The 18,358-nt window shown below is 45.6% G+C and overlaps 1 protein-coding gene across 3 annotated transcripts in view; it reads left to right on the top strand.

Moving 5' to 3' along the window:
• Positions 1-1,764: 1,764 nt before the first annotated feature.
• Positions 1,765-18,358, top strand: part of ATG16L1 (autophagy related 16 like 1) — a 37,686-nt gene continuing 21,092 nt past the window's right edge. For all 3 annotated transcript variants that reach the window (XM_040638906.1, XM_040638907.1, XM_040638902.1), the window contains exons 1-6: positions 1,765-2,029; positions 5,387-5,480; positions 9,629-9,734; positions 10,443-10,516; positions 11,398-11,649; positions 16,440-16,505. In XM_040638906.1, coding sequence (XP_040494840.1) covers positions 1,915-2,029; positions 5,387-5,480; positions 9,629-9,734; positions 10,443-10,516; positions 11,398-11,649; positions 16,440-16,505 — 707 coding nt within the window. In that variant the 5' untranslated portion in view covers positions 1,765-1,914. The remainder of the gene's footprint in view (positions 2,030-5,386; positions 5,481-9,628; positions 9,735-10,442; positions 10,517-11,397; positions 11,650-16,439; positions 16,506-18,358) is intronic.

The raw sequence follows: 18,358 nt of genomic DNA, 5'->3' as shown, positions 1-18,358 counted from the left end.
TCTTTGAAGGTTGTGAGGCAGTGATTACTGAGTTGAGAATTAATGCATAGGAATTAACTCGAAGTCAGAAGGGAAGAGTGTGCACAACAGAAGCACAAGGAATCCAAGCGCCCTGCTATGGGAGGGAGTATGGTGGGTGGAAGGGAGTGAAAGGGTCCAAGGTGGCCGCAGCATACTAGATAAAGCTGGTGGCTTAGGGAGAGGGTACACTTAGCAGAGCTTTGTACCCTTAGTTTAGAAATTATATTTTTTATTCATTTGACAAATTTTGCCTATGAGGAGCCAAGCATGCACTTCTTTTACATAAATTAGATTTACACCATACACTGTTTTTATTAGGAACATTTTTTGAACAGTAAGTGTACAGTAATTTAACCTCTTATTGTTGAAAATACAGTTTCCTATTTCCCACTATTATGAACTATGCTGTGACAGATGTTTTTATATAGACATTTGTCCAAATATTCAACACAAATTTCTACAAGTGGAATCGCTGGTTCTGCAAATTTGTTAGCATGTTTTAATCATAATCTTGTCTGGAAAATTAGCACATTCAACTGTCAAGATCTGATGCTATGTGATGCTATGGTCTTTTGAGGTTGATCCTACTGTTACATTTGGGGGCATTTCTGGTGACCTTCAGAACACTGCTCTCGTTTTCTTCAGTGTGTGAGAAGGTCCCTCCTATTTCTGATTCTTCCTAGTGCTTCCCACAAATTCAGAGCACTCAGTACTGACTGCCAACAAAGTGCCTTTAACTACAGCTCTAGAAGCCTGACTGACCTACTCCCTGGCTACGCAGGAAAGGCTTTTTTATCTGTGTCTGAAGAAGCTTCCACTGGACTTGAGCCACACAGGAAGAAAAGTCAGGTTCTGATATTCCTTTCATCTCCTCTGGCCTCCTACTTCGTCCAGTTCCATTTTCATGCAGTAAATTCACTAACTTTTTAAAGGTAAATGGAGCTCAGATGATTCTATTACAGACCATTTCCATTCTACTGAGCCGACAAATGCCATCTTCTCAAGAGTCTCTCTTCCATGGACCACCTTCAATTTCTACTGGCAAACTGTCCTTTTGCTCTTTCAATGTCCTGTTTATGTCCCCACCCTTAGATTACCTTCTAAGAACCCATTTACTGTGAAAGGTCTAGGCTTCTATTCACATTTTTCTTTAAGTGTTCCATTTCTTCATTGTAAAAAACCTATCCCCAAGGGCAATGGGACACTCTTGCCAAACTATAAAGCCGCCAGACTTTGGGTGAAGTTAGGCTTGTACCAGGCATAGCGCTTACGGCATTACATAGGTTATTCCTTTCAATCCTCACGGCAACCCTGTGAGGAGGGTATCATTAGGGTCCCCATTTTACAGATTAGGAAATTGAGGCTTTGCAAGATTGCCACTCATCTAGGGTGACTCAGCTACTGTGTGGGGAGTGCCCCCCACTTCTGCTTGTAAATTGAGGCGATAAAGAAAAGAAAGGCAGGCCAAGAAAAATATAAATCGGGGGAAGGCTGCGAAGGAAACGTGAACTGACGGGCGGCTCCTTCCCTGTCCCCTTCCCGCGGACAGCCAAATCTCCGGTGTAGCCCGCACGCCGCCTAGCGGCCGCCTCTCTACTCCCTACGCTTCCGGCCTCGGCAGGGCGTCATTAGCCAGCGCCTTGCGGCGCCACCGAACACGCGCGTGCGTGCGGCGTAAGCCGTCGGGTGAGGGGGCGGGTTTTCCGGCCCTAACCAAAACCCTTTCCGGCAGGAGCCGGAAGACCGTCCCAGAAGGCATTGAAGGCGGCCTGTGCGTGGAAGTGAGCTCTGGGCCGCCGGCCTTCCGGCGTCCGCTGGTCGCCCATGCTGCGGCCCGTGGCCGCCAGCCCCTACTCGGATTGGCGGCGCTGAGGCGCCGGGGCAGCGCGCGAAATGTCGTCGGGCCTCCGCGCCGCCGATTTCCCCCGCTGGAAGCGCCACATTTCGGAGGAGCTGAGGCGGCGGGACCGGCTGCAGAGGCAGGCATTCGAAGAGATCATCCTGCAGTGTGAGCGGCGGGCGGGCCCGGGCGGCGGGCGGGCGGGCCCCGCAGCGGCACGCGGGGCGCCGGCGGGAGCCGGAGGCCGACCCCCTGGCGTCGCCCACGCGCTTTGCGGCTGACCCACAAACCCTACGAGGCGGACGCCCCATGCTTTTTTTTTTGGATCGTACTCTTTGACATTAGAGGGCTTTCTTTACTAAATTGTGTGTTCTTCGTGGGCAGGCACCATTCGTGCTTGTAATCCCAGCATCAATGCTTGTGTATTTGAATGGGCTCCAGAAACGTCCCGTTTTGGGCCTCGTGTTATTGAAATTGTCACTGACTTTAAAGCATTAACTCGCGTAATTAACATTGTTCTCTTACTGTAATGAAATGTTCAGCCGTTGATTCCTCAGACCTCTCATTTTTACTCCACCTTGGTGTTCTTTTTTTTTTCTTTTTTAATGATTTTTTATTATATTATGTTAGTCACCATACAGTACATCCCCGGTTTCCGATGTAACCACCTTGGTGTTCTTTAACTGGTACGCATTTTGAGCCCTACTCTTGGTTGGGACATCGTTACTGAAACTTCAGTGTGAAAGAGGTTTTCTCCTCTCCCCACCCCTGTCTGCCGTTTGAGTACAAAAATGTTCGTACCCTTAGTTGAGTCCTCATGAGCATTTCCTTTCCTCTTCCCCAATTTTACATAACTGGTGAATGACACATTTGTGGGGAGCAATGGGCACTTTCCGTCCTAGGGTTCCATCTACCCCCTTGAAGTAAGCCTGACAAAAGTCTGGAGTTAATGATGATGAAATTGAAAGTAATAGTCGCCTGTTAATGAATTCTGACTGTGCTAAATCAGTGGTTCCCAAACTGATGTGCACATTAGTATCACCTGAACATTAGAAAGCCCAGACCAATTAAGTTGCAGTATATAAGGGTGAGACATGGGAATGAGTGTTTTTTGATGTTCCCCAGATATTTCTAACGTGCAGGGTGGTTTGAGTGCTTTGGTAAATATGCATGTGTTATTTCACCTTATCTTCTCGACAATTCTATGAAGCAGTCTTTTCACCTTTTTTACACATGAAGAAACTAATGCTGAGAGATTAAGAAACTTCTTTGGGGAGGCATAGCAGATTCATGTTGGAGCCTGGATTTGAACATAGACTTCATGGCTCCTAACTTTTGCATTTTGTTTTTCTCACGGGGTTCCAAAGAAATGATCCTTCCTTGCTTTCACTGAAGCCACCCTCTTAAGAAAGATGGGAAGAGAAGGGAGATGATGTGGCTGTTGTGCTAATTCCTTGTACTCTAAGAGATCCTCACAGCCAGAAGCCCAGAAAGCCCTTCCCACGAAAACGTGGTTTCCCACGTGGGTTATGTAAATTCAGGTGGTCAGTGTTTATTGAATGCTTTGTCTTAAAAGCTAAAATACACTTAAAGTCACATTGGGCTGAAAGTCTGACTCCACACCTTACTGATCTTTTCACTTACTTTTCTGAGTCTGGTTTGCTCCATCTATAAAAGGGGTGAAGCTTGCCCTGCCGGCTTCATAAAACTGTGTGTATAAATGCTTTGAAAGCCATCTATAAAATAGTCTATAAACAGAAGTTGCTGTAATTGCACCGTCAGTGATTGAATGATTTTTCTACATTGAAAATGGTCATTTTGATGGGAGGGGGGAGGATGTAGGAGAAAAGTCAGAAGAAGATCATCCTGGAGAGGGAACATGTCACTAAATAGCTGTGATGAATAGTGCATCCCCGAGGGGCTGGGATCCCGGAATGATATGAGAGGCGATTGGGGGCTGGAGAGCAAGACAGCCTTTGCCTATTCACCTTTTTTCTTTAGGTCAGCGATTGACATTTGGGGGTTCACTTCCGTTTTGCCTGTGGAACACCTTCCCTCCTCTCCTCTTGCCTTCCCAGGCCAGTCAAGTTCAGCCCCTGCCTCTGAACCTAAAGAGAAAGATGAAAAGAGACTGTAAGGACAGGTGGCAGCTTCCCTTCACCTGGATCCCTCTCTTTAGTGAGAGGAATTTTAGGAAGGGTCCCTCTTGAATACCTCCTGTTTTTTTGAAAAGACCTAATATCACAGGGCACCCAGCTCTGGTGTGACATTTTGAAGATCTTATTAGAGCCCTTTGACGTGAGTGAACATCCAGGGTTGGAGCCATACTTCCCTGTTCTGCTGAACTGATTGATTAAATTAATGTAAGTCAAGAATATTTGTTTTTGCCCAGGAGTTCCATTTCCGTATATAAAAGAGAAATGGGACTCCAGACTCTCTTTAAGAAGAAGGAAAAGCCCTTCCAACATCGATATTCACTAGCATAAACCCTATCAAAATTTTGTTCTAGAGCAGTTCTAATCTCAGACTTTTAGGATTTATGACAATCCCCATCAAATGTAACTATTCAACAAGTTTCCCATGATCAATCTCTTGTTTTGCTTAGTGGCCCCTCCCACTTTGCCAGTTCCTGTGTAACTGTCATTCCTAACTACTTGTCCTTTGAATTCCTGCACCATGTTTCCTGTCACATTTGTTACTTTCAGAAAAAAAATGCATTTTCTTTCTTAGGTTCTCTGCTCTTGTGTTCTTTGACATGTTAGCATCTCCAGCCAGTCACCTGAGCAAGGAACTTCAGAATAATCTTTGACTTCTTACTAGTAAATGTCTGTTTATGTCACTGCCTGCTTTTAAAATCTGTTATTTTACCATTGTCAGTAAGGTCTGAAGTTTTCATTCTGCTCACTCATGTGTTGGTTCCAACTTTCATTTCTATCCACTTGCCAGATAACTGCTACCCCTCCTGCCTGGACTCTGTCATCTTCACCTGTAAAACCATCCAAGCATATGAGTAAAGATCACTCTTGTCCTTTTTATACTTGACCCTCTCCGATACTTGCACTCCTTGAGGTCAAGGACTCTCATTCATGTTTGTATCTCTAGTGCCTTGATCTAAAAATTAAATTTTCTAAGTGTAATAATAAGGTAAAGCTCTTTCGCATTACTTAGAGGCACATGACATTTCATTTTTCCATTGTGTTTGGGTTTTTTTGTTCTGTTTTTTGACTCCTGAGATAAACATAGGTAATTGGGGGACATTCTTTAGGCATGTTTCCACAGGTTCCTTTGGCTGGGCCGATTGTGCTTAGGCTAAGAAGCATTGAAGGAGTGTATGTTCCTGGGTTTTGGACAGTTGCTACGATTGCTGTCAAAGTGTAGCACCGTTAACTTTGACAACTAATGAAAATGAAACCTACCCAGCTCTTCCCTGTTCAGTTTTTTTTTTTGTCCAAATATTTATCAGGTATTAAGTAGTAATGTATACATTGGTTGTAATAAATAATTTTTTCTTTTCCTTTTTAATAGATAACAAGTTGCTAGAAAAGTCAGATCTTCATTCAGTGCTGGCCCATAAGCTACAAGCTGAAAAGCATGACATCCCCAACAGGCATGAGATAAGGTATTTTGAAACTATCCTGTGTTGCTTGTGTCTCTTCAGTTGAAACGGGTCTCAGTTCAGCTGTCACTTCTCTAATTGAGAGGTACTGTTTCTGTGCTCCAGTTTTTGTCAGTTGCTTTCAGATAAGAACTTGTAAAGCCAAGTAAGTAAAATCCTCTCTTTGAGAGTATGTGCCCACCCAGAAGGTGGGCCGTAAGCCTGAGAAGTCACTCAAGGTGGGTAACTGGACCAATTCCTCCTTCAGCCTACTGGGTTCACTTTTTCAAAGTAATCACACAAGTAAGCATTCTTGAACAGATTTACATAGATCTTGTTAATACAGGATTGACTGGTGCATAAACATAAAGTGCTTTTTATACAACACAGGTCTGTTTGATCCTTTTTAAATTCATTGGTTTTCAACATATTTTAATAGAGTGTGCAATTAAGCTAGCAGGTTGTAGCAAGCTTTGTGTTTTCTTAGAGATTAGGAAATACCTGCATTGTAATAGAAAGGTTAAGCATTGTTTCCTTAAATACGCACATATGTGTTCATGATGGGGATTTTGATGTGTTTGTGTGGGTCATTCATGTAAACTGTTTTTTTTAAGGTGTTTTCTTACTCATTTGTGAGAGAGAGTGTACGCGCAGGCGTGCACGAACGGGGAGGGGCAGAGGGAGAGGGAGAAGCAGGCTCCTCACTGAGCAGGGAGCGCATTGCAGGTCTCGATCCCAGGACCCTGGATCATGACCCTCATGAGGTGAAGGCAGACACCTAACCGGCTGAGCCACCCAGGCGTCCTATAAACTGTATTTCTTTTTGGTCCATAAAAAGGGTCCAAAAAAATCCAAAAGTCAGACTTCATCAAAAACAGTTTAAAGAGAATCATTGTATAGTCTTACTGTCTTTTTCCCGCTGTTTATCCTGTTTGCGTATTAAATTGAGGGTCCGTGCGGGAACAGTACCCATTATTGCTGTAGAGCTACGTACTTTTTTGCATATCAGCTAACATTTAGCAGCTGTAAAAACAAGTCGGTAGTAATTTAAGGGGTTTTTAAAGCCAGAAATGCGAGGTGTAGCAGAATTTATTTCTCTCTGTAGCTAAATCTATTACATACCTGCCCGCCATCCATGTTTCCTCATCTGGTCTCATGGCAGACCAGCATGGGCAAGAGGAGCAGATGGCCCAGCCCAGGTTCTGTCCTTGCTTATAATAAATTCAAGAGATCCTTCCTGGCTGTGGCCCTGGGAGGCCTACTGTAGTATTTAAAATATTAGTTGCAGTGTTCTGCTCAATTTTAGGTATAGAAAATGCCATTTTACCTTTTTCATCTAAATTCAATCAACTGAAAACTTGAAATATTTTGTTTCTATCTAGTTAGACTCTTGGTGACTATATTTCTCTATCCTTTATTGGTCAGTCAAGCTCATTTGGAAAGGGCCTATAAATAAATATACAAGAATTCTTTTGACTGAATATCACTGGAATGGTAATTTAATTGGAGGTCCTTCTTTTCCTAAAAACTCGAGCCCCCAATCAGGCCTCTCCTCCTGACTGCCTTGTTTCTATTAATGGTGTCCTTATTTTCCACAAGTCATCCATGATTCCTTTTTCCCCTCAGTGTCCTGCCCTTCCTTGTTGGTAGTCACTCACTCAAGCATGTTCATTCTTCACTCGCACACTCCTGTGTGTCTGTCCCTTAGTCCAGTGGGGGAGACCAGCTCAGGGGGGAGTTTGGTGGCGCCATCAGGGTATTTACAGAAGACGGGCCTGGTGGTTTCCTTCTCCCGCCTGTTTCTCCTTAAGTTCTGTCCATCTCATCCTGGTTAGTCTTTTTTGGGAGAGGAAGAAGCAGGCTCCCAGCGGAGGAGCCTGATGTGGGGCTCGATCCCATAACGCCAGGATCACGCCCTGAGTCGAAGGCAGACGCTTAACCAGACGCTTAACCGCTGTGCCACCCAGGCGCCCCTCATCCTGGTTATTCTTAAAACACTACAGCCTGTGATTAAAAAGCTTTATCTGGATCAATTATCTGAGTCTCTTCTGAAGTGTTTTAATCCCTTTGCTTTCTGCATAGATTACAGCACAGAAATAGTTGATTCCAGTCATTTTCTATGTGTGCTTCCTAGATGGCAGCACTGGCAAATTGTTAGAAATGCAGAATCTTGGGCCCCACACCAGACCCACCATTTCAGAAAGTAGTGGGGGCGTAAGGACCATGACCCGTAATTAGGGGATCCTGAGAACCACTGCTTTAGACCGTGGCTGCTCTGGAGTCCTTGTCCATCTGCAGCACCAGGCATGCAGTGAGTGACCTGATGCTAGCTTTTTAGAGAAGGGACTGGTTTTACATTTGCATATTTCACAGTGCTTTGCATTAACGTAAGAGGATTTGATAAAAATAATTTCTAGTCCTTCTGTCTTATTTAGGATGGCTTCTTGTGCAGTGTGTTCCACTTTCTAATCTCTTGGCTCCTACTTCATGGGCGAAGATTGGGGAAGTATTAGGTTGCCTCAAAGGATGAGGTATTAGGATATGCTTAGAACATGCCATAAAAATACCTTTAGACATCAAGGGTGAAGTAAGGGGGAGTGTCACACTGCTCCTTTCCCTTCTTGTTTATGATAGGGCCTATAGAAGGGGCCGTTCTCTCCCTCCTTTCAGGTGCTGGTGTCCTACTTTTCCAGCGTATTCCTCTTCTCCATCCTGTGCTTTCCCTGGGTGGTGGTTTAAATGTCTGTCATCGGAGGGTTCTCACAGCCAAAACCCTGGTCCTGAACTGAAAACGTACAGTTCAGTCACCTGCTACTTCTGACATGGATGCAAACCCCTGCCAAGTCTCCAAAACGACATCGACTCTTGAGGGCACTTGAGCTCAGGTCTGTGGCCTCAGATATGTCTGTTTGCTGACTGCTTCTACTTGTCCGCCTCCAGCTTGGACCTCTGTACTTGATGGGCAGACTCTGGCACCCGGTTTCCACTCCACACACGGCCTTGGGTGCCCACACTGCACTCTTCAGGCCTCCTCTCAAACCCTAGGCCTTCCCATCTCCGTAGGTGGCACCTGCATTTTTCTCAGTTGCTCAGGCCCAAAGCCTTGGAGTCCTCATCGATGCCTGCCTTTCTCTTAGACTCCACGGATAGCTCAGAAGGCAAATCCTGTGGGCTCTCTCTTCAGACTGGATCTAGGATCTGACCACATCTCACTGCCTCTACTCTACCACCTTGAGCTGAGCTGGACTTTGTAACAGCCCACTAACTGGTCTGCCTATTTCTACCCCTGCCCCCCTGCAGTCTGCTCTCCCCCCAGCAACCATAGCAATCCTTTTGAAACCTAAGTTATTCCTCTGCTCACAGCACTACCGTGGCTTCCAGTCATAGTCCCTAGGGGAGCCTGGGAGGCTCTGCATGTTCCCCCCCCACCTCCTCCCTGATCATCTTCTCTACCCTCCTGCACGTGGGGCTCCACTCATACTTTCTCCCGAGGACATCAGCTATGCTGTCGCCTCCAGGCCTTTCTGACTCGACATTCCCTCTGCGCATGAGCGCACAGCCTCCAGGGGCCGCGCTTTTTTCCAGTCTGCAGTGATGTCGTCCTCTCAGAGAAGCCTTCTCTGAGTGCCCTCCACAGAGGCCTTGCTCTATCCCCACCTTTACCCTGCTTCGTTTCTCTTCACAGCACGTCTGATCCCTGGACCTCATGTATTTACTTATTCGTTGTCTGTCTGCTCTTAACTGTTTATCGGTCGCCTGAGAGCAAAGCTTTGTGTTCACTGCCTTCTCCCTGGGTCCAAGGTCAGTGCCTGGCACATAGTTGGCACTCAAACATTTGTCGAGGGACTGGACCTTGTTGTCTCCTCCATGTTTACCTAAACCTCGTCTGGAATCCATGTTTTGTTTCCGACACGACCCGTGGTTCAGGTGTGGTTGTTTATTTTACCACGTGTCTCATGTTTCCTACTTTCTACTTCAGGTTTATAGTGGCTTAGAACCACATTGGCCCAGAGAAACAGAACTGCTTTATTGGTTGCATTGTTGCGTACAGGTTCGAAATTCTGAGGTTACTGTTTCACTGCCCAACTGAAGAGGTTTGGGGTCTGATTGGTTTTTTTCTCCTTTCCTCTCTTTTTTGCTCGTTCCTTCATCTGCCTGGTTTGGGGACTTAGTCCCGGACACGATGGTACCTGGAATGATAGTCAGCAACAAGAAATGGCCCAGCTGAGAATTAAACACCAAGAAGAACTCACTGAACTGCATAAGAAGCGTGGGGAGGTACTGGTAGCCGCTCCTCGTCTGTGCTCTGCTCTTTGTGGGCCCCGCTTGCACTAGAATTTGCAGCCGTTCTGATTACATGCGGCGTTGCCCTCTCTCTGGGAATGCAGCATTGGGAAAGCTTGAGGGCTTTCCCTCCATCAGCAAGAGGGCAATCCACTGAGGTTACTGCTGGTCACCACACTCCCAGGTGGCATGAAAGGTACAAATGGAGAAACTTCAAAGGAAAGAAGCCTGCTGCCTGTTCCAGAGAAGGTCTCACTAGTACCTTCCTAGAGTGTTTGAGAACCCTACAATTTTCTGAAAAATTCATTAGAAAGAATGAAAAAAAATCCTGGGCTGTGTTAATCCTGGGTGGTGGTTTGATGGCAAATTTTGAGAAGATGCAGTTTCTCATCAATACAGCTGAACTGATCATTTAATCAGCCGAAGAGTGTGAAAAGTGGCTGGGGTCAGGGGACAGACGGCTCCTCGGCGGGAACCTAGCAGTGACCTGTAGCATTACCCGTCATTCCCATGAGCATCCGCATCAGCCCTCCTGCGCCTTGCTGCCACCCAGCTTGTTTCTTCCCCGTGTCTTGGTCCAACCCTACAGGGAACCTTTTCTTTCTTCATGATAAAAGAGCCCACTGTTGTTTAGTTTCCTGCTGAGGTCCTGAAATCTCTCACTGATGCAGGTGTTCTTCTCCCCCCCTCCCCCCCCCCCAGTTAGCTCACTGGGTGATTGAGCTGAAAAACCAAATGCAGCAGAAGGACAGGGAGATGCAGATGAATGAAGCAAAGTGAGTAGAGACGACACCTCCTCCAGGGCTGGTCATGGGGTTGCACTTTCTGATTGCTGTTCTCTCATGGGCGGGGCCAGTGGTGATCGCTGGTAAATGGTCGCCACACGGGACTCAGCAAGAGTGTCATTTCTGTGCCTGCGCAGCCTAGGATATTTTTCTATCTGCTGTAAGGATAGCAAAGGCAAGGACAGTGCCCTCAGTCTTCCAGGTTCCCAGCAAGCCCCTGGGAAGTACCCTTGGCCCTTGTGAGTGTCCCCGAAGCATTCATGGCTCTCCCTGTGACCACTGCATAGGAGAGCTGGCGTCTCCTGTTGTGGAGATAGGGTCAGGGTATATGAGCGTGTGGGCCTTGGGAACAGGGATGAGTTTGTCGGCAGGATAATTCTTGATCAGGGAGAAGCCTGGGATTCCAAATCCTAGGACCTTTGAGCTGGAGGGGAGCCTGGGTTTTATCTATGCCTTTTTTCCTTGCTTTGTAGACAGGGGTCTCTAAAGGCCTAGAAAGGTATCTTTGCTCATTGAGTGATAGAACCAACGGAATGTGCAGAATTTCTAGTCTCCTTTTAAGCCCTGTTGGTTCTCTATTTAGGCATCAAAAGTTCCTTCTTCAAATCCTGCTTTTCCGGTCATTCATCGCCTGGATGAATTTTACCCTAGGTATTTCCCCTCCTGATGGACTTGTCCTATAAACCACTGGGGCTGGGCTTGGGTAAATGAGATGTTTGTAAACGTGAAGAGTCCTCCATGGCACCTGGTGTGATGGCAGAAGTTATTGTAGGGGGCCCACACTCATAGAGCTCTAGCATTCGGCCAGGTGTCCTGGCTCCTCACGGGGCTCCGGAGTGGCCCCATTCCTTTTCTCCACATCCTGCTTTCAGAATTGCAGAATGCTTGCAGACTATCTCTGACCTGGAGACGGAGTGCCAAGAACTACGCAGTAAGCTGCAGGACCTCGAAAGAGCCAACCAGACCCTGAAGGACGAGTATGATGCCCTGCAGATCACGTTTACTGCCTTGGAGGAGAAGCTGAGGAAAACTACTGAAGAGAACCAGGAGTTGGTCACCAGGTGGATGGCCGAGAAAGCCCAGGAAGCCAATCGCCTAAATGCAGAGAATGAAAAAGATTCAAGGTGAGACATTAGCCCACAGGTACTGCTTTCCATTTTTAGTAAAGTAGAGCCTGGTTCTCTGAAAAGACAAAACAAACCTGGCAGCTCTGATGACGGGGGATGGGATGAGCCGGCCGGAAAACACTCGGAAAATCCGAAGTCGTAGTGGTGCATGTAAAAGAGATTGGAGTTTGTAAGAACACTTTTACGGCTGAGTGGAGGATTACCTTCCATAAGGGTTTTGGCCCATACAGTTTTCGCCAGTGAATTCTTTCAGTGTTTCAAGGAGAAAAGCTAATTCTTGAACAATAGAAGGTAAACCGGAATTAGAAGATTGGAATTTCCCCATTCCTTTTTTTTTTTTTTTTTTAGATTTTATTTATTTATTTGGCAGAGAGAGACAGCCAGCGAGAGAGGGAACACAAGCATGGGGAGTGGGAGAGGAAGAAGCAGGCTCCCAGTAGAGCAGGGAGCCCAGTGCGGGGCTCGATCGCAGGACTCTGGGATCACACCCTGAGCCAAAGGCAGACACTTAACGACTGAGCCACCCAGGTGCCCCAAAATTTCCCCATTCCTAATTTATAAAACCATTTGGACCCATACCAAGGCTCTTGCTGGTATGGAAGAAGACTACAGTCTAATCTCACGTGAATATAGATGTGAAATTCCTAAGTCAGATTGACTGGTACCTTTTTTTTTTTTTAAGAGCACTTGGGTGTGCACAAGGGATGGGGATAGGGGAGCAGAGGGAGAGAGAGAATCTTAGGCTCCACACTCAGTGCAGAGACTGATACAGGGCTCCATCCCACAACCCTGAGATCATGACCTGAGCCAAATCAAGAGTCAGATGCTTAACTGATTGAACCACCCAGGCGCCCCAGTACTTTTTTTTTTTTTAATTCACTGCAATCCTAGGATTTATCCCAGGAATTAAAAGATGGTGTATCTGCAATTAAATCTATCACTTTGGATGATAAACTATAGGACCGCTTTAGTAGACCCTAAAAATGCCATTTGCTCAGACTCAGTTCCCAGTCCTGATAAAAATCCTTAAACTTGGAACAAAAGCTTTTAATAAAAACACCTATCTGCAACCAACAACCGATAGTGTTCTTAACAGGGAGCCCTTCCACCAGGAGTTGGTCTTGGTGGAGGGAAACGTGTGTGTTGAAAATTCCCACAGAGTCTAACACATGCATTAAAACCAGGAACAGTAGAAGGAAAGGCTCACTGTCTCCAACTCTGACCGATATTTTGGCTCTCTGACCAGATAGGACACAGAATGCAAGGCCACTAGACGGGGCAGGGGCTCGTGCTCATCCACCTAGAAAGCCTAAGAAAATCCAATGAGAAAACTAACAGTAAGTGGTCAACAGATCAGAACATAGGATTTTAAAGCCCTATGTTTGTAGTTTGGAATTCGAAAAGATTATTGCAGTTAATCTAAAAGAATGAGAATAGGAAAGAGTCGTAAGTAATAATGATTACTAATCCTACCAAATAATATATTTAAGTAGATTTCAGAATCAGTAGAAAAACTGAAAACATAAGGTAGAAGTAAAAAATGTGATTATCTTCTTTTTATGAAAAATTTCTAAATATTATGAGGACTTTCTAAACATTAAAAGTGTTAGAAATAAAAAGTGGACTGTATAAAATTCTCAGATTTCTTAAAACACAAAAACAATCAGGGAAGACATGTGCTTGTCACGTAAATATCCTAAAGGGGAGCCGATAGAACAGGGCGAGCCCTCAGACTGACAGGTGTGAGGCACGGGGAGTTGATGAAAGCAGGCGTGCGCACAGTCAGGAAAGCTGGCCCAGAGGGCTGTTGGGAGGAAGGGGGGAGGCACCTTCACGTTGTCCCTCGAAAGCCCATTCCACCACCCCCTGAAGGGCAACTGGGCATGACCTGAGAGTGTTCCCACTTGTTGGACTTCATTCAGCAAGTCCTGAGACTTGGTCATGGGTATTACTTTGTGATGGCACATTACTCGTAGTAGTGAAAAATAAGAAGCAGTATCTCCTGCTTCAGAAGTAAATTGTGATGTTTTCATACAGTTTACTTTTACAAAGTCATCTAAAAATGCACGTCTTAGGAATACTTAGTGACCTGAGAAGATGCATATAATTAATGTAACAAAATAAGATAGGAAATCTTTTCATAGGACATAATCCAAAATTTGAATGAATTCGAAAGATTAAAAGGGAATTCTATTGCTAATGGTGTTTATTTCTGTGTGGTAAGACTGTGGCTTTTATTTTCTCATTTTATACTTCTCTGTATTTTCTAACTTTAAGTTTCTATCATATTAAAAAAATGAGCTGTCCTTTTTAATTCGGTCTCATGTTTACATTTTTTTAAGATTTTATTTTTAAGCAGTCTCTATACCCAACATGGGGCTCAAACTCACAACCCCAAGAACAAGAGTCACATGTTTTACTGACCGAGCCAGCCAGGCGCCCCTCGTGTTTAAGTTAAATAGCTTGGCCTATGCTGTGGACTCCTTAGGCAGCTTAAAGGCAGTGAACTCACCAGGGTCACCCGGAAGTCAGTGCAGCATGTTGAATGCCTGCCGGGGGTGCAGCAGGCAGGCGTGTGGTTAAGGAAGGATCCTAGGTCATCACAGTGGACAGGAGAATAATACTTCCTATTGAACATGGGGTGCTAGGCATATTACGTGTCTGCCCTTGTTCTTTCCTTTGGAATGTTTTCCTCGGGATTCGCCCCTGGCTGTATGCTCATCTGATTGCATAGGCGGAGCCTGGGGTTTCTTCACTTTGCTCAGACTTACTCCTTAGAAGCTTTCCCTCCTTCCTGCCAACCACCGGGTTAGACGTTCTGCTTCTCGCAGCCTTTGTTTACCTGAGCGACAGCATGGCACGTTTCACGTTTTGAAGTAGCTCTTCGTGTTCTGTCTCCCTCACTAGGCTGAGGTGGGTCTTCACGGGCACAGTGGCTGCTGTGTCGGATGCACTCCGGGAATGTTTGAACTATTAAGGCGGTTTCTTTCCTCCGTTCTAATGAAGGAGGTGCTGCTGGTGCTTTGTCCTCCCTGTGACCTTAGGTCTACCCTTTAGCCCTCCTTTACAGCAGGTGCCTTTCTAGTACATGAGTTGTTCCATGCCCCACACCAAGATTCTGGTTTTCCCTCAAAGGTAGTTCATTGGTCATCTATTTCAGCTAAGAAAAAATTACTAAACTTTGTTATTCTGTAAAACTTAGTTTTCATCTTCCAGATATAAAATTGAGTATAGGGGCCCATAGATGGCTGAGACGGTTTAGCGTCCGACTCTTGATTTCGGCTCAGGTCCTGATATCAGGGTTGTGAGATTGGGCCCTGCATCGGGCTTCATGCCCAGTAGGGAGTCTGCTTATCCCTCTCCCCCTCTGCCCCTCCTCCCACTTGTGTGTGTGTGCACGCGCACGTTCTCTCTCTCAAAAAGTATTTTTTTAAAAAATTAAAAATGGGGGTGCCTAGGTGGCTCAGTCAGTTAAGCGTCTGCCTTCAGCTTGGGTCATGATCCCAGGGTCCTGGGATCGAGCCCCACATCGGGCTCCCTGCTCAGCGGGAAGCCTGCTTTTCCCTCTCCCGCTCTCTCTGCTTGTGCTCTCTTTCTCTTTGTCAAATAAATAAATACGATATTTCTTAAAAGTAAAATTAAAAAATAATAAGAGTATAAGTTGCAACCTCATCCTTCCCATGATTCAGATATGCCATCTAGAGGACTTCTTCCTGTTTTGAGAATTGACACTGGTAGGAGCTTTACAAAAAAATTCCATTAGAATACTTGACGGGGGCTTAATAGCAGTGCTAGAATTCCGGGTTAGGTGTTCTCCACATACAGGGTGAAACCACAGTTAGAGACAAAATTGCCTTGGAAGAGAAAACGAGGCCAAGATTAAAAACGGGGAAGATCCTGAATTTAGGACTTGGGGAGAGACAGAAACTGTTCTGAGAAGGGCTAATAGTGGACTTGACTGTTTGGCCACTTTAAAATTTGTCCACAGCCGAAGGGCGCCTAGGTGGCTCAGTCAGTTAATCATCCACCAACTCTTGATTTTCAGCTCAGGTCATGGTCTCAGGGTCCTGGGATAGAGCCCCGGTGGGGTTGCACGGTCAGTGGGGAGTCTGCTTGAGGGTTCTCTCACTCCCTCTCCCTCCACCCCTTCCCCCACCCTCTCTCTCTAAAATAAATACGTATGTCTTAAAAAAAAAAAAAAAATCGTCCACAGCTGAGACGTCTGCGTCCAGCCCTGGTAGGTGAAGCATGTGCATTTTGACAGTTCAAGAAGCTCATACCTCAGTTTCCTTATCTGTAAAGTCGTGCTAAATCTCAAAGCATTGTTACAAGGATTAAATGAATTTTAAAACCTGGAAATAACAATACCAAATCAGGGACAAGTAAATTCTGAGTAAATCTTGACTGTTAACTATTCATGCTCTTGATACGTTGGTGTCAGCCTTTGCTGCAGAAAGCCAACTCTTGACCGTGACGGACCCTGGATAAACCTGATGCGCCTTTCTGTCCTGAGAGGCCCCGGGTCACGACGGGCAGGCCTCTCCCTTGCTAGTTCGCTGCTTTCTCTAATGATAGAATTCCTCTTCTGGGCTTTGCTCTGAAATCCTTTGTAACAGGGTTCATTACTGATGTCACTGGTGCGGGTTTGGGACTTTGGTATCTTTGCCCGGGGCAGTTATTTTAGATGCACTGAACAATAAAATGTGTCGTGAGAGCTGGTAGTTTACTGAGGCCTGAAACACTGTGCTTTCTTTAAGCAGACATAACTAGTGGGCTTTTTTCAATAGGAGGCGGCAGGCCCGGCTGCAGAAAGAGCTTGCAGAAGCAGCGAAGGAACCTCTACCCGTTGAACAGTAAGTAGAGCTATTCCAGCCAGAACTGCCCTTAGTCATTTGATTAGTGCTTTTAAAATGGTTTTATCATGTTCTTATTTCTGTAAAACCATTTTACAGATTGTGGAAAGGAAACTAAAAGATTTAAGGGAGCCACTAAGCACACTGGTTACGTCCCCGAAGGTTGCTCAAGTTTATGTTCCTCATCAGCTGGGGAGCCCGGAATGAGTGACCACCTTGCTGCCTCCCTCTTGACACTTTGATCCGTTTTCTGCCCCTCGTTGGGCCTTTTGGAGTGTATCACTGGGCTAGGGTTCTTTCTCTTGCTCTCCGTTCTTGGCGTGTGACTTTGAATGGAGGTGTGGGCAAACCTTTGAAGCCTAAGTGAAAACGACAGTCTCTTGGAGCAAGAAGGATTGAATCCGTTTGGAACTTTCCCTGATCTGGATTGGGGTGGAGGGTCTTCCCCAAGATCTGAAGTTTTGTGTTAAGAGTGGTGGATATTTTAATGACTGAATTCCCTTTGCTTCTAGTTCATGATGTGTTCCTTTTCTACTGGAAAATATTCCGGAGTATAGTATTAGAATTGTGATGTACTGGGTTTTATTTTTATTTTTTTTAAAGATTTTATTTGTTTATTCATTTGACAGAGAGACAGCCAGTGAGAGAGGGAACACAAGCAGGGGGAGTGGGAGAGGAAGAAGCAGGCTCCCAGTGGAGGAGCCCGATGAGGGGCTCAATCCCAGGACCCTGGGATCACGCCCTGAGCCAAAGGCAGACGCTTAATGACTGAGCCACCCAGTCGCCCCTGATGTACTGGGTTTTTAAAACATTGTTTGTTTCCTTATAAATGGAGGGGACTGGTTTGAATTTACATACAGGAGTCATCCGCCAGACCAGGTGTTAATTTATAAGAAAAAAAAGGTTTTCATACCAAGGCCGTGCTTTAGGTTCAGAATATATACATTTCTTATATACTCTCAGTTGTGGAAAACAAATCTCAGATGTATTTTCCTGACACTGCGAAGTAAATAAATGACCTAGAAATGACAGCTTACAAAAGCATCATTTGTCTGCCTCCCAACGGCAGCATAAACTGGGTGTGACATGACTTAGGTCAAGCATGCTGCCCAAGAGCTCATAGAAAGGGGCCGAGTGAACCTAACCTAGGTGTGCCTGACTGTAAAGGCCTGTTCTTAATCTCTGTGCTTCCCGAAGAGCAGAGTTTCTGGGGCAAAGGACATTTCTGTCTTTGAAGAGTTGTGATAACCAGTTGCCACATCCTGGTATTTTCTTGTGGCCCTGGGCCTGTGCACGGTTCTGTGTCTTCGTGTCTGTCGAGTTCTGAAAGCATTTACGTAGGCACGGTTCATGATCGCTACTCTTGCTGTCTCTGCTGCTCTGCTGTCGCCCTTGCGTGGACACAAGTGACTCCCCCAAACCACAAGCATGAAGAAAAGAAAGGCCAGCCTTGTTCTCTTTCTTCAGGCTTGCCTTTGTTCTTCCCTATATCCTGGCCTAGACTGGGGTCAGTTGCGTGGAATCCTAAGATCAATAGCCAAGGAAAACAAATTTACTTTGACTTGGTTTAACTTGCCTGGTAACAAGTTAAGTATATATTTACATAATCCGGATAATTAATCATGGAAAAATCTTGCTCTCAAGTTCTAAGGAGTCTGAGCATTAGGTGATAAAGGCTTGGGTTGTTAACGTTTTATTATTTTACTTCTGATTGCAACTCGGTAGGAGGTCATTAAGACCAAAATAATTACTTGCCTTCCCCCCCAACCAGGAAAAGGGGAGGGTGAATTCCAGAGGCGCTTTGTATCTGGTGGGGGCGGGATAAGGCAGGTAAACAACAGGGCATTTCTGTG

This window comes from Ursus maritimus, unplaced genomic scaffold (assembly GCF_017311325.1).
Source record: "Ursus maritimus isolate PB19 unplaced genomic scaffold, ASM1731132v1 scaffold_1, whole genome shotgun sequence".
NCBI lineage: Eukaryota > Metazoa > Chordata > Mammalia > Carnivora > Ursidae > Ursus > Ursus maritimus.
Note: the sequence above shows the minus strand (reverse complement) of the source record. Positions and strands in the feature narration are given on the sequence as shown.